This window comes from Agelaius tricolor, unplaced genomic scaffold, assembly GCF_023055355.1.
Source record: "Agelaius tricolor isolate 1412-34295 unplaced genomic scaffold, bAgeTri1.0.p SCAF_1, whole genome shotgun sequence".
In the NCBI taxonomy this organism is placed as follows: domain Eukaryota; kingdom Metazoa; phylum Chordata; class Aves; order Passeriformes; family Icteridae; genus Agelaius; species Agelaius tricolor.
In genome coordinates, this window is record NW_027269261.1 from 47,938,265 (window position 1) to 47,955,037 (window position 16,773).

A 16,773-nucleotide genomic window follows, 5' to 3' on the forward strand; every position below is an offset into this window, starting at 1 on the left:
AGCCACTGAAAAGTAAATGTCAGCCATGAAAATATTTCCTTTAATATTATAAGTTGTTTAATCAGTCCCTCCTCCAGCTGAGGTCTGAATTATCATTAACTTTGTGGTTCAATAAATTATTAATACAAAATGGGAGAATCTAAGGGGGAAAATGGTGCTTTAGAGCACACACAATAGATGAAGAGCTGCAAAAATGGGCCAGAAATTTTGCTGTGAAGAGGTAATGCAGCAAAAGGGAACAGCTGGAGACTATTAAAAGCACTCATTAGAGGGAAGAAGCAGCAAACTGTTCTAATTGGGTCAGCTGACAGGTGGCTGTGCTTCAGCAGCACTCACCCAGCAGCGCCGTCCTGGGTGCAGGGATCGGTGCCACTGTGTGATCCCAAACCCGACCTCAGCTGCAAACTGCACTGCAGCACATCCAGTGACCAACCCCAACCACCAGGGACTGGTGCCACTGTGTGATCCCAAACCTGACCTCAGCTGCAAACTGCACTGCAGCACATCCAGTGACCAACCCCAACCACCAGGGACTGGTGCCACTGTGTGATCCCAAACCCAGCCTCAGCTGCAAACTGCACTGCAGCACATCCAGTGACCAACCCCAACCACCAGGGACTGCTGCCACTGTGTGATCCCAAACCCAACCTCAGCTGCAAACTGCACTGCAGCACATCCAGTGACCAACCCCAACCACCAGGGACTGGTGCCACTGTGTGATCCCAAACCCAGCCTCAGCTGCAAACTGCACTGCAGCACATCCAGTGACCAACCCCAACCACCTCAGCACCAGGGACTGGTGCCACTGTGTGATCCCAAACCCAACCTCAGCTGCAAACTGCACTGCAGCAACATCCAGTGACCAGCACCAGGGACTGGTGCCACTGTGTGATCCCAAACCCAACCTCAGCTGCAAACTGCACTGCAGCACATCCAGTGACCAGCCCCAACCACCTCAGCACCAGGGCATAACACAGGCAGGAAAATGACCACTGTCTGCACGGGGCTGTGTCAGGGAAAACACTGAGAGTGCACAAAATGTTTAGTCTCCTAACTACAGCTCAGAACACACTGAAAAGTGAAAAATGTTCTTTTTAATTTATAGATTTAACTCCCCAATATCTGGTATGCACTGCACAGACAAAGGCAAATAATTTTAACCTGTGCATGCCTCAGATTTCCAGTCTAATCTATGCTAACCAAGTTATCAAAGCCTCCTCAAAATTTCCCAGGTTCAACCAAGGCAATTCTCTCCCAGCCTGTTTTTTTATAGAGAAGCACACTCATGAAAGTGACAGTCAGAAGATGAAGGCATGGGCTCCATATCATGGTCTCTCCTGGAGGCCATGTGTCAGGCAACTGAAAAGCTTCAAGAAACTTTTCTGAAGTCACGAAGGAGAAAGCTCAATGATGACAAATAGTGATGACAGGTACTGATGACAATTCATAATATAATGACCCAGGATATTATGCAGATAAACACAGGAAATAAGACAGCCAGCTGCTGTCCGAAAACCAGTGTAATTGGTAAAAGAATATTTTTCACTGTAGATAGAAATTTGAGGATATAAATTATTAAACTAGTTAAATATATTTAGTGAATATTCTTATATTAATGAAAACTATGGAAATCAAAAAGGAAATTCTCAAGATTCAAGACTAAAAAAAAAAAAACAATGTTCTATGGTGAATGGGTACACCATTTACCCATTCACCTTTTCTTATTATTTTGTTTGGAATTTACGAAATAACCTCAAAAGCATTAGTTTAAGTATTTAGCCATAAAAGCTAACATTGCAAAAGGAATGGTTTTTTCCCTATTATAAGAAATCTGATGTGAAATTTCCCTGACATCACTTGAATTTTACTTCCCTCCTTTAAAGTAATCCTAATACACTTTTAACAATTATTTTAACATTTCATTTAAAAGACAAAAGGACAGATGCTGTTTTATGGGATCACTTGCATGAGTAATCTTTAACATAAATGATGTTGAATATTGTTAGAATATTTTTAATTTTTGCTGAGAAAAACATATTTATTTTCAGAGACAAAGTTAAGAAAATTATGCAGAGCCACCCAGAGATGCTGCGCAAACGTAACTGCTAATTTTAATGAAAATTTGAAATATCCTATAGGAAGGTGACAAGTTCTTATCTTACTGAATGATTTTTTAAATACAACAATTCTCACTTATGATACTTTAGCTTAGAAATCTTTTACTGGAGTGAGCTAAGAGTCACATTATTCACGAGCCTAACAGAGATCAGAATCACATGTAACCAGATTTGCAACAACACACAGCCCATGCTGCTTCACATGCTCATTCAGCCTGAGTAGTCTTAGATCAAAGTTTTACCCAGTATTAAGAAAATATGAAACCCCTATACATGCCTTTTTTTATATTTGATATTTCAAACTGAAGCGGTAATAAACACTAGATAATTATAGACAAGATTTCTGGAAGTAAAATTTTAATATAAAGCATTAAAATATTAATAGTAGTCCCTCTTCATCAGGGGTGCTTCCTACCTCCTGCACTTCCAAGTCCTGAAATAAATAACATCTCAGGCATGGTTTTCTTTTGCTTGGTACCTGCAGCACTCACAACTGTACTGATAAGGGTTTGCTTGCTTTATTGAAGCATATTTACTCCAAGAACTCTAGTTCGACCTGAAAGACATTCACTACAATGCATTTAAATTAACTTTTGTGAATTTATCTCATCTTACAGGACCATAATGTAGGGCTGACAGTCACATCAGTGTGCTTGAGGCTTGCTCAAGGTGCTCACCATTAATTACGTCTCTGCCTTACTCCAAAAATGCTGCCACTATTTTTTTGGGGAGAAGCTTGGAAGTGATTTCTTCAGGTGACTAACAATAACTCACTCCAGCAGTGAAAGTGCCAGGTCAGGCACTGGCAGGCAGCTGGTGGATCTGGGTAAAAAGTCACACATGGCAGCAGCTGCCTCTGCTATATCTGACTCATGAATAAAAGGCTTGTTTTCTATTCTGACTTTCAATTAAATTTTGGTAAACACAGACATTCACCAAAATGTTTAGAACAATTTATCTGACTCCTGAATGAATGGTTGTGTTTCCTGGAACAAAGTCAAAGCCTGAAGCTCTATTCAGAGAAAATTTCAAATAATCAATGAACGGCAGAAATTTCTGTCTCTGTTTCTGACCTTTGCAGTGTCAGCAGTTCAGATTTTCAATGTTAGAAAAACAGCATGCAAGGTACTGCAAGACTGCAAGATAGTTTGGGTTTTTTTCAACTCCCTTTTTTCATAAGGATCAGAATTGAGGGGAGGGAATGCTTCCATCAAGGGCATCACAACCTGGAACTCACTGGACACAAAACCTGATCTTAAAATGCTTTTCCACCCTTAAGAGTCTGCTTTCTAGAGCAGCTGAGCTCCCACACCTTCACACTGCAGTTTGAGGGAATATGGATGCTGCCCCTCATCATTTTCAATGGAGATGGTCAGTGCTGGCAGCTGTTGATGAAGATGCCAAGATGGCCTGGAAAGGCTCCCAGTTGCCCACACCACCTTCCAGGAGATAGGAAGCCAAGAACATCATGGTTGATAAAAGCACAATTAGCCTCTAAGACCCACTTTCCAGATACATATATTTTGCTTGCAAACCCATCTCTTCTGGTAAAACAGGAAAGTAATATAAAAAGCTTCTCCAGTCCATTTTGTAAGTCCATAACTGCTATCACACAACATCAAGTACTCCAGCAAAGAGCTCAATGTCATGGATCAATTAGCAGTTATGTGTTTTCCTGGCTGATGGAAGAAGAAAAGTAAAAGGTCATATCCTCCCCCTGCTTTCATGTATCTGCTCGTGGTCAGGCACACCTCATCCCCAACAACTTAGGTTTAATATTGTGATCAATGTTGAAACTATTTAATATGCTAAATCTAAGTTTATCCTTAAATAGTCCCCTGTAAAAAAAAGTAATGTTTCATGATGAGTTTTGCATTTTAAAGAATATTAGGGAAGAACTGCAAAAGTTATGAGACCTGCCATGAGGCCACCCATCAGTCTTGTGCTAAAATGGCATATTGGTTCAGTCTCAGAGGTAAAACCAGCTGCTTACTTTCTACACTGTTAGATCTGACAATTGATTTTGCAGATTTCTGAAGTTATGACTCCAAAATCCCCAATACCTGACTTTTAAGAAATACGCCAGCTGATTTTCTTGCACCACTGTGGAAAATATTAGAATGCAGGCATGCAATATATGATGTGGTTGGATAGCTAAAGTGTTAAAAATGCTGAACATTCAGAATGAGCAGCTTTTGAGACAATTTCAATGGCAAGTGACCTATGTCTTACTGTCACTCTCTTTGAGCAGTGCAAGTGACTGACAAAGTCTGCCAAGGAAGGATGGAAAACAGGTTCCAAAAATGTTTCCAGGATTCTAACACTGACTTACCAACAGAGAAAATCAAAATGAAAATGCAAAAATAGTTTTTATTAAGGATACTAATGGTGCCTCAGATCAACAAACTGCCTTTTGAACAAAATGATTACTGACCTCAGTCAGACACTTTTTATTTCTTTTTCATTATAGCTTTTGTACTGGTCTATGTATGCACAGATATCTGCATATGCATATAAATAATTAACTTAAAGAACATACCAATGCCTATGAAAATGCAAGGTAATTTCTATTAGTTTTTAAACCAAGACAATATGAATTGGATCTATTTGTTTCAGTTCTGCTTGAAGTAAAATTTCACTGGCTATATAGATCATGTCTTAAGCTGCACAGTCAGTACTGAAATAATACCAGAGTCAGTCGTAACAGATGCCAATCACTGCACTTCAAATGAGAAGGCACTCAAAGTAAAGTACAGGCTCTACCACTCACTTTTAACATTTCCAAAAAAGAAAATGTAATACTGTTATAAAGTTGTAGTAAAAACCCCCACCAATCAGTAATTTCCTCAACCCTCTTGTCCCATTCAGAGATGATGAAGCAGAAGTCCATGCACACACAACATGCAAAACCTTCCAGCTCTGCACACCAGGAAGTCAAGACCCATTTAGCCAACATAAGAAACCCTTCACAGTTTATACCTGTATAGGAGATGTCATTAAATTTAAGGCTATTAGATCATTACACTGATACCTTCCCCTTCAATTACCCATAATGTACAAGCTTGTCTGTTCACAGGGCTCTATATGACAAAACCAGAAGACAAATGAAATTTAAACAGCTCTGTAACAGGGAAAAAACCCAGCCTTCCTTGGATTCATCTAACTTCAGCTAGGGCTGAAAGGTATTGTGTGGCAATTGTTCAGAGCTGCGTTCTCTACGGCTCATCAGATATCTTGTACTCTACTGCCTCTTCAAAACCCCACAAAAACATCCTCTCTTCCTCCTCCAAAACCACAGACATATCTTGTTTTGACATTATGTCTGGCCTGCAACATCTCATAGCAGACCATCAAGCTGTCCTGTTCAAGTATGCCTGAAGGCTGAGTCCAACTGGATCTCCATTAGAGAGAGAGAGTAAGAAGTAATTCCATCATTTTGCCTTTTTGAGAGATGTCTGTGTACATGCAAGTGATCAATATAAACCAAACTAGCTACCTTCCTAGCTTCTCAGTTTCTTATTTAGCATTCATTCAACACCTACTTCCACGGGATCTTGGTATGCAACAAAGGCAGGCAGGTGTTATGAAGGTTCAGCAGCTATATAAATTTAAAACTTGTTATGAATAGCTTATTCAGCATTATTGCCATCATCTTAACCCAAAAAAGACAAAAGGAAACAAAACCAAAGCAAGAATTGAGATTAGACCCCTGGTGTAAAGAACATTACAAACAACTTAGCAGCAATAACACTGGAGACTTGAGCTCCCTGAATTGCTTTGTTTCTCAATTTTCTTCTGAGGCTGCAGAGTTACAGACATAGTCTGAATCTAAAAATCCGTCTGAATACTCACAGTGATAAATATAGGCAGAATTATTATATTACTATGCAGTGCAAATCCAACTCAGTGTAAGGACCATAATTCAGCCATGGAAATCTGGAACTTGCTGTCAGCTTATTCAAGATCAAACTGAATTCATTGGCAACACTCTACACAGCAGAGCTGAGCAAACTAAGGACCAGGCAAGAAAAGACAGAGGAAAACCACAAGATGGGAGATCCTCAGTCTCCCACTTTTCATGCATCCAATTTCAAAAGCAGCGCTACATAACAATGATGGGAAATTGGTAATCAAAACCTTTTATTTAAACATACCAGGTATCTTTCCTCCTGCTTCATGTTGGGGGTACGGATCATGTGATTCTGTTCTCCTCTCCAGTCTCCGAAACGTCGAAAAAAATAATTGGATAGGAATCGGTTGACAGGATCCCTAATAATATTGATGTACACAGGCTGGTCTCCTCCAAACCTGGTGGGAAGAAAAATGGGTGAATCTCATCACAGGCTCCACACAAACATGTATCTATTATCTCTCATTTGAATGCTTTCAAATTACTTCCTACAGAAATTCAGAGCTTTTACAAGGTGAGGAGTGAATCTGAGCATCTTACAACTAGTTTCTAAACCTTTGTAAAAGCATGTAAGATCTCATTAGGGGTGAACAGTAAATATGGAATCACATTAAGCTATATGTGTACTGCAAACATTTTAGTTGAAAACCACTGTACAACACTGTATCAAGAGTTTTGCTTTCTTGAGTTCTCTCCTTGCTGTTTTCAGATTAAGAACCTTCTGCAGATGAATCAAAGAATGAGTATTTCTTCTTCTCAACATACTTCTTATCTGGGTGGTCATGTCAGAACAGGCACCACCCAACAGTAGCTGCTGTAAGGCAGCCTTGGATCATCTTTGTCTGTACAGTAAGTGTAGTAACGTGCAAAGGATTTTCAGCTTCCTTTGAAAGCTTTTTTCCAAAAGCTTCCTCTGGATGAACTGACAGATATGCATGGTATTTCCAACTTTTTATTTGCTGGAACTTGTGCAGAACCTTGTCCCCTCACCCCCAGTCTGCACCACTGGCTGGATTTGAGGTTATTTCATGGTTATGCAATACCTTATCCCTGTACTGTGCTTCATGAACTTTTTTTTTTAAAGTCCGTATGAAAATTCTTGCTTCAAAAAAGAAATTAAATATCAATCTCAAGAACATGCAAGTCCAAGGAAAAGGAAAGGGTAACAACACAGCTGTTACCAGGCTTGCACATAAACAACATCTAGCATAGATATCTGCAACTTAGAGATGAGAAGATAAACCAGAGCAACTTTACCCTCCTGTATGTCTCCTCCTGGTGCTAAGTGTAAGCACCTCCTGGTGCTAACATCTTCAGTTCAATAGCTGGGATATCAAAAGAGGAAAGGAGGAAAAAGAAACTTGGGAAGGTTTGTGATTACACTGTATTTTCAGAATGTTAAAACACTGACTGCATATTTTATATCAACACACAGCATCAGGAAAGCAGGCCTAACTGGAAAAAAAAAAAAGGAGGGGAAGCTGCTTACACTGTTCCATGGTCAAAATGAAAAAATGGACATTCATGGAACTGACTTATGGACTACAAATTCTCTGAGACAAAGAATAAAATAAAACCTTTCAGGACTTAAAAGTTTATAGGATAAATTCAACTTGGAATTTTCCTCATCTAAGAACACAGATTGTGCTTCTCTCCTCTGTTTCCCCAATTTAGGTGAACAATTCTCACTTAAGCAATAGCTTATACTTTATTTTTGTAAGATTGAGAACATAGCCATATTTAAGTATTTAAATGCTATTCTGATGATTTTCTGAGTCACAATTTATATAATTTCTTCTAAACTGTAAAATACTAGATTAAAGAGATAACTGAAGACACCCTTTAGATTAAAAAAAAAACCCCTCTCAGTTTCTCCCCATCTTTTGAGGCAATGAATGATTGAATTTGTATAATAAAAGACCAAGGCTTCCCATTAATATTTAAGAGGCAGCAAAATTGTTTAAAATTATGAATTCTAGTAAAAGACAAGAGTAAAATCTTATAGAGTTTAAACCTGATTTTTCTCCTGCATGATTCCCCAGACTCCTAAACACAGTCTACAAAGGCTTGTCTCATGAGTAACTATGCCTATCAGTAATCTCATTGACCTCAGTGTTGCAGGATCACTGCCATAATTTGAAATTGCACAGACAGCATACAATTTTAAAACAATCCAATTAAAAAAGCATATGCTCCTTGCTTCCTGATTAGTGCACAACCCAGTTTGGACATGGATGTGCAAGTTAAATATCCTGAATTTAGTACCCTGACTTCTTCTCTAAGCTTATCTTTGCTGCTTTTTATCTTTATACAGAAATAAAACCTGTATTTGAAAAAAAAAAAAAAAAAAAACAAAAACAAAGGCATTCCTGCAAATACCACAGGGCAATGTGGGCATAAAGTTTTGACAATATTTACTCAAATAGAAAGCTCTGAGTGGATGCCTTGGCCTGGTAGTTTTGAAAACTAGACTTTTCAAGTCAAATTGCTGGAAAGAATGGATTGCATCTAAATTACTGAACATATTATCCTACTGCTGCTTGATGCAGATAGCAATAATCAAAAGACAGAGGTGAGTGGAGGAGAGCAAAGAAAAGGGGAAGCAGTAGAGAGTAAGAAGTGATGTCAGCAGCAAGCTGTCTTAAGACAAAAAGATCACAACATTTATAGAAGCAAGAGAGCAGGGATGTCCTGCCCCAGGTTCCATAGAGGTTGTTAAAAAACCTAAATGCTCATCAGAAGAGCAAAAATTGAAAATCAGACAGCTAATAGCTGTCTTGATAGACATTTTCAATTCATTTTGTCTTTTCTGAAGGAAAAGGAGGGTGAGATTGCATAACCAACCCACCATATTCCCAGAGCCCACCCTTTTGCTGGTAAAGTCACATTTCTGAATATGAGAACAGTAAATTCAGGACCAAAAGCCCTGAGAAAAGAGGCTCACAGAAGCTCAATCACCCCAAGAGGACAGCTGAGATGGGAGGTCACTCTTTCACAAATGCTACAGAAGAATTTCCATTTCTGAAATGCAGATTGGGGAGGTGGGGAACATGCACAAACACAGGACAGCTCAAATTTCCGATTTTCTGCACAATGTAACCAGCTGCTATACACCCAGCTGTGGGTTGCTCCACCAGGCAACAAGCAAGGAATTATTATAAAATTATTATCAAGTCTGTTCTGGTCCTTATTCAAATGTGCTTTTCTTTTTAAACATAGTTTATAGTACTTCAAATTCCAACCATTTGTTTCTATGAACTGTACTCAGAGTCATTTATGGAAGCTAAGCAGCACTCACAGAGCATAAAAAATTCTAATGGCTAAAAAAAAATAAAAATCAAGTACCTTAAGCTATTTAAAGAAGAAAAGGGCAAATCAATGCTCCATTTGTTCAAGTATGTTCTGCATATTTTTAGATACCTATCAATCACAACATATTAAACGCTCTCTCAAGTGAAACTTTTCAGATTAACAACACCCACATGAAAGTGCTCTTGCAAAAAAATAGATCCGTGCTCTCATTATACCTCACATCACCTTATTTGCACTCAAACCCCTATTGTGAAGGATTCAAAATGGGACATGATCATATTTGCTAGGCTTAAGCAGCAGACTTACCTTCCCTGAATGGGATCATGATTGGATCCCACACGATGAAGTTGCACAAATATTCTCATCTCCAGCAGCACATTGGCATGACTGGGAAGAGTGGGTGAGGACACCACCACTCCTCCAGAGCACTGCAAATGGATAATACACCAACCCCCACAACATTCTCCCTGTATTCAATGTCTCCTGATTTATTTTATTTGTACTAGTAAATCCCATTTGTTTTAACTGATCTGTTGTTGAAGGTGTATTTTTGGAGTCCTCATCAAAAAAACTATTTGCAAGCTTCAATCAATGATATTTAGCTTCATTAATAATATATTACCCTATGTCTTTTTTAATGAAAGCAAAATTAAAAAAAAAAGTCTGAGAAGCATGTGAGCTTGCCCCTTCACATTTCTGATGAATTCCAGTTTTATTATTTACATGATGAAAATTTTCATTTAAAACTATTTACAAACCCCTTGCAAGCTGGGGGGAAAAAAATCAACAAAGTTATTTTCTTGGCCTTAAAATGGAAGCTCTCTTAGCTCCTATTATTTTTCATTTCACTTCAGGAGGCTGCTGACTTTGCATTTCATACAGAACTCTTCACACAAGCAGAAGATGGTTACTTCATCCTTGCAGGCAAATCACAACTCCTCAAGGAAAAGATGACTCCCACCCTATTCTCTGGAAGAACGTTGTCTGCCTCTTACTCTTTCAACACACACTGTTTCCCCTTAAAGAAAAAGGGTGGTTGCTAGAAATTCAGTATAATGAAAGCAAACAAGAACCAAAAGCCACATAAAATTAATACCAACAGGCATATTGTGTCCTTCTTATAAAGGAAGCACAATTTCCTTTTCCAGTGCCATACAAGTAAGAATCACACGCTGAGAGTACAATTGCCCAGCCATCTTTACTCAGCAATTATGTTAGAGCTCCATTACCTGCCTTGCAGCAGAGCTTCACAGGGAGGTCATGTAAAAGCACTAACATAGAACCTTCACCTTTTTAGGACTTAAATAAGATGCACAGTTACCCCAGTGTTTATCTTCTGAAAAAGTTACTTTGAAATACTAGTTTTCATAACATCTTGCATCAGCATGAACTTGTAGCAAAGCAATTCTCTGCACACAAAGCACCAGGCACTTCTGGGATGCTCCAGTGGTCGTCCTAAGGGATGGGATGCAAAGAGGATTGGGCTGAGGTACTGCCAGCCTCCACAATCAAGAGTTTATCTTCCTGCTCTTGTCTGTAGTGCCTTTCTTGCAGCCTTCACCCTGATGCTGTGGTCATGCTCTCAACCTTTTCTTTAGAACTGGTGGAGTTTATATAGGGCATTTCTCTACTGATGCACCTATGTCACCTACACGATTATTTCAGTCATAACAGTACTGGCTGGCATAGCTGAACTGGTACAAGGACTAGCTGGAGCAGACTTCAGGTAAAAACTTGGGCTTCATGAGGCCTTTTTCCTTTCTTGCAGAGTAGACTAACTAGGCTGCCTCTCCCCAGCAAGCTGAACTTAATGTTATGCCAGTCTGCTTTTTTGTTATCGCTCTCTAATTTATCCCAGACACAAAACAAGCAATGCAGACAGGTGATGTAATTATCATCCTTGGAAGCATTCAAAAAACATGAAGGTGCAGCACTTAGGGACGTGGCTTAGTGGTGGACTTGGCAATGTAGTTAACAGTTGGACTTGATGACCTTAGCAGTCTTTTCCAACCTTAACAAATCTATGATTCTATGAAACAAGTATTTTCATTTCAAAATTTTATCTTTGACTGGCCTGCCCTTCAATGAGAGGTGTGTGCAGGGATTCAAAATGCCCAGTGGTTCAAAGTTAACAGTAAAACAGTGCACACTCCTCATCAATCACCCTTTCTGGACCTGAGACTTCAATAATAGAAATTTCAGTTTCTGAAGTGATATGTCTGGATCACTGTAAAATTGCAACTGAGTCCTCTAGGAATTGTTTAGTAAGCTGCCTCAGACCAGCGAATGGCTAAAAGAAAACACTGTAAAGCCTTCTATTTCTCTACTTCACTATCCTGTAAATCTACCAAAATATTTTAGGCTGTATTTTGTCAGTCATTCATGCATGCTAAACAATTAGGGTCTTTTTTCTACCCTATATTTTTCATTCTCCTGAGGATATCAGAGAAGTTTAATAGATAAATTCACAATGAACAGCACCAACACGGATAAGTATCCTGCATGGGTCCCAAGTAAAGTAAAGGAAATACTAATTATGTTTTCATTTATATAATGCAAAGTTACAGCTGGAAACAAGTAAAAGAGTAAACACGAACTCTCCATAAAAGACTAACAGCAGCTAAACTCCACATTAATTAAAATCACCTAATTCCAGATACCCTGTATTTAAGACTTTCTTCCAAAGGTCTGGCTCAGGATTTCTCTGGACCTCTGATTAATGTTTCACTGTAATTCAGAGATGCAAATGTTATGCATTTGCACAGAAGAATAGGAAAACTAATTACAAAGTATTACAATAAATTTCCTGCAAATAGTAGAATAGCTGATACAGCTCTTTGGAAAGTATTAAATCAACAAACGTGATAGGTAGAAAAGATGTATTTTCAAAATTGAATGAGACCACAGATTTGGCTGAGGTAGTTACATTAGCATAAAATCTTGGGGCTCAACTTCTTAGGAAGGTTATTATGCAAAGGATGCTGCAATGTACTCAGCATTGCATATTCAACTTCCTGTATGAACACATTTATCAAGGGAAGCATGGGTGACTCTAGCCATCCTGTGGAAATGGCTGTTGCAGAGAGCAAGTCAATGTTAGGAGTGTCCACATGGAAACTGAAATGCAGTGAACTGTGCATAACAAAAAAATAAATCATTGTAACTCAGCAGTACATATCATGTATGCAATCTATAGAATATAAAAATCAATGTAAGTGAAAGTTATGACATGGCTGCCCTGTCGCAGATGTGAAAATCTGCTGTCAGAGAGGGACCGTGGATGTCACTCTGCTTGAGGCTTTGAACCTACACAGTTTAATGTGACAATCTGTGATTCAGAAGCTATGTGCAACGTGATAATATTTTCAGAAAACAAAGCTGCAAAAGGAGGGAATAATGAAGGGAGTGGTTTGCTGGTAAAGAGCCACTTGAGCCACCAGGCAAGAAAGACCTAAGGAAACATTTTGCATTGTAGTACAGCAAATAAAACCCAAAGCATCTAGAACCTGAAGCAGAGCATATTCGCAGGGAAGGAGTAGTTCTGGCAAGGACATGTATACTTCCACATATTATCAGCAGTGTGGGAAACCTTACAGGCCAGAATAAAAATCCTAGTTTCACTTTTTCTGAGAAGCAGGAGGAGAGAGAAGTAAAGGCCTGACACAGCACTCGTGACCATTCACAGAGTCCATTTTCAGAAAAACATGAACAAAGTTCATGCAGCATCACAAAAATGATAAAAAAATTAAAAGCCTCCAGCTTGCAAAGAGAATGAGAAGGAAAAAATACAGAGCAGGCTGAGAGATGACTGCATGACAGCGTGTAAGAAATTATACATGAAAGTACACAGGTGAAAAATTTGATGAGTCTTTACATAGTGGACAAATGGACTCTGAGATCCAAGGAAAAGGAATCAATTGAACTTCTCTGAAAAATTAGGAGGAAAAAAAATTCAATTTATTATCTGAGAGAACAATTCACTATTGAAAGAATTTATCAAGTGCAGCAGATTCTCTATTACTAGTGATTGAGAATCAAGACTTCCATTTCCTTTCTGAAAGATGGAAGCTTCAGGTTTAAACTTATTCATCAAGGGTAAAAAGCTTCAAAATTATTCAGAACTGTCACCATCCATCTTTTTTTCTGAAGGCAGGATCAGCTATGCGACTGCCACTACCAGCTTCAAAATCCTGAAGTATAATCTATTCTGTTGCTTTGCTGCCCTTGTTGTTCTAACCTTTTCCTAAATGTCTGATCTAGAACTCAATAGCAATTTCAGTTCACCACTTGTGTTATCATTACTCATTAAGAACTGCATAGTCCCTTTTTCTCTGCAGAATCTTTTAAACTAAAAAATGAAAAAAACAGAAGTGTTATAACAGTCCCCTCTTTCCCTGTCTTCTCTATTTGTTTTTCTTTTCCTGTGATTTTAGGTAAATTTTTAAAATCTCTCTTCATTCTTATTCTTGTTTGGTCCCCTGTGGACTAATCATCATCCTTAAATCAAGTTACTCCCAAGCTGATGATCTGCAATGTGACTGTGAGCACAGAAGCTGAACAACAGTAAAAACAGGATAATTGAGGAGACATGCCTGACCCCACCTTCAGTAACTAGATTTCAAGCAACGATCTCTATTCTGAGAATATAATTTTATGAGCTGAATGAAAGATAAAAAGTGCATTATGCAAAGAACACAGGAAAGCTAGGGGAATAAATTCTGAATGAAATGATCCTAAAAGGTGCGGAAAAACTCACCAGAAAGCAGTACTTTGAAAAAAAAATAAACCCCAAAAAAACCCTGCTTAGATCACATAAAGGTCAAACTGCACATGAGATTTGTGCTTAACCTTCCATCAAGTCACAGTTAAAAGGCATCATTACACACTCACATAATTAAAAAAAGGTAGTATAAAAAAGGAAAAAAAAAGTATGTAGGAGGGATTACAGCACCATGTGGCCATTCATGAAATGTGTACTTTACAAGGCAGACCTCACATGATGGTAGAAAGTGTTTCATGATGTGTTAGCAAAAAGTACAGATTATAAAGAACACACATAAAGACACAGTGTTAAGGCCATGCTCAAGTTTAGCTGACATTTCCCTACTTTTAACAGCTTGCCCAGAGGGTAACTTTTTTTTTTTTTGCTACCATATTTTTAAAGACATTTCCCTAAGTGTGTATTTTTTTTAAAAGGAGAAAAAAATCCCACAACATAAAATTACTTTAATAGATAATCTTAGGCTGCAATCATTGTTTCAAGATGTTGATTCAAGAAGGCATTCAAAGAGCCCAATCCCTCCCACAGCTGAGCTGTATAAAGTCAGTGATGCAAGCTGACCCAACTACTGCTCTTTGTACAAAGTATACCTAAGTGCATTCAAAGGGTCCTGGACATTTAGCATCTTGCTATGCCAGCTCCATGCATTTGCCCAACGTACTCCCTTCAAATGCTAGTGGAGTGTGGTTAACAGACATAACAGACATGTTCTACAAAACATGAACACACTGTGTGGCACTAATTGTTCCAAAGGAAGGAAGAAACAATATTCCTCAAATTACTAAAAAATCTGGGTGTCGTGACCAGAATTGCATGACTCTAAGACAATGAAAACAGCACCACAGAATCAATCTGGTTTTACTGACCTCCAGAGTCAGTCTATAAAAAAGGGAAATTCTATTCTAAAATCAATGGACCGAAGACTTACATACTTAGGTTAAGTCATTGCAAAGCAAGATGTTTATTTGCCAAAAAAAAAAATTGTAAATGTATCATCCAGCCCTTCCAAATTATCAACAAACTAACATGCAAGGCTTCCAAACACACGCTGCCAGCACAGAGCGTGCTTCAGCTTTCAAACACGAAGCTTATTCACATGACAAAGTTAATTCATCCAGATTTACCTCCTTTTTGTTTGTTAGCTATAGACACATTTTGCAAGAATAAGGGAATGGTGTAATATCAAAGTTCTGTGTTAAAACACAATTTTTAGAGTTGCTTCTGAATGAGAAAAAACACAGAAACAATGACTAACAAAAAAAAGCTCAGCAACATTCAGAAATCAAGTTTTGTTTTGGGCTTATCCAGAATTTCTCTGTCCATCCCTGCCTTCATAGAACATGTGATTTATTGCTACCCATAGGTCTGAATTCAGGTCAGAGTTGAAGGAAAATTGCCAACCTGACCAGCACTGCTGCATGTGACACCGTCTGGCTGCTACAGCAGCTCAATTTATTAATTTTTATTAGTTAGTGTTGGCCATTTTATCTGTGCAAAAAAGTAATAAAAAAATTTTCAACAATGTTGATACAGACTGTCTACCAAAAAAGGCTTGTTTCAAGAAAAACAAGAACTTTACACATGAACTCTGCTAATGAAAAACAGAAAACTGGAAATATTTCTTATGTGGATTCTAGGGACTAAAGGCAAGCTCCTTCCCAAGAAGAAGACCCAACAGACCTTTCTCTCCTCCCCCAAACCTCTCTCCCCACACCTCTCACATTGAGCAAGGACACAACAGAGCAGGGCCTGGCATCCAAGCAGGGCACAGGGAGGTGACTGCTGGCTGTGGGCAACAGAAAGTCCACCAGCTCTGTTCTGCATGGCTTTGCCTTCAGCAGATGTACCTGCAGTGTGGCTGTCTCAGAAATCTAGTAACCTACTCAATGTGGTTTCAAAATGGCCAACATGTTCAGAAATTATTTAGCAATTCAGGAGGGGAGAGGATGGAAAGACAGGCAGGACACCTAAAACTGCTGCCTGGATCTTATTTCTTTAGAAACTTATGCCAAAAGTGAAGTGTTGTGCCCTCCCTTAAGCACATGCACACATGCTAAATACACACTTAAGATATTAAAAACTGCAGCTGAAAGGAAGAAGAGGGCAGCAGCCTGACAGCACAGAAAGGATGACTCCTGACACAGCAGTGCAGGGTGATAATTCATCCTGACTCTGAACAAGTAAGATATACTGAACTGAATTATAAGGGCTAATTAAACTGTAAAATTAAGTAGAATTGGTGCTTTATCTCTCAGTGGCCCATAGCTACTGCAGAAAGTAAAGAATTCATAGCTCTAGTGAGACATGAAAAAGTCTGTCTCACTTTCTGGGTGGTTGTTTTAATGCTTCTCCTTTCTCTGACTTCACCCTGCTCTGATCAGCCAGCCTTCAAGCAAAACTCACCAGCCACTGACAAAGGCATGTCATTAGATTTTTACACACTCAGCTGCACCATTCACTTAGCCCAAGACAGGAAAGAATGCCCAAGCTCCCTGCTCTGCCCAAACTGGGCTCTGTAAGTGCACGCCCGGAAGAGAAGAGTTTGATGTTGGAGAGAGACATGCTGCCTTTCCCCTGACCAAAACAGATGTTGTGCAATTCTCCACATCCCTGACTCATCCTTACCCAAAACCATGGCCTTGCCACCCGCCTCT

The 16,773-nt window shown here is 38.9% G+C and overlaps 1 protein-coding gene across 1 annotated transcript in view; it reads right to left on the minus strand.

Moving 5' to 3' along the window:
• UST (uronyl 2-sulfotransferase) overlaps positions 1-16,773 on the minus strand; it is a 154,471-nt gene that overhangs the window by 51,770 nt on the left and 85,928 nt on the right. The window contains exon 5 of the mRNA XM_071432972.1: positions 6,272-6,425. Coding sequence (XP_071289073.1) covers positions 6,272-6,425 — 154 coding nt within the window. The remainder of the gene's footprint in view (positions 1-6,271; positions 6,426-16,773) is intronic.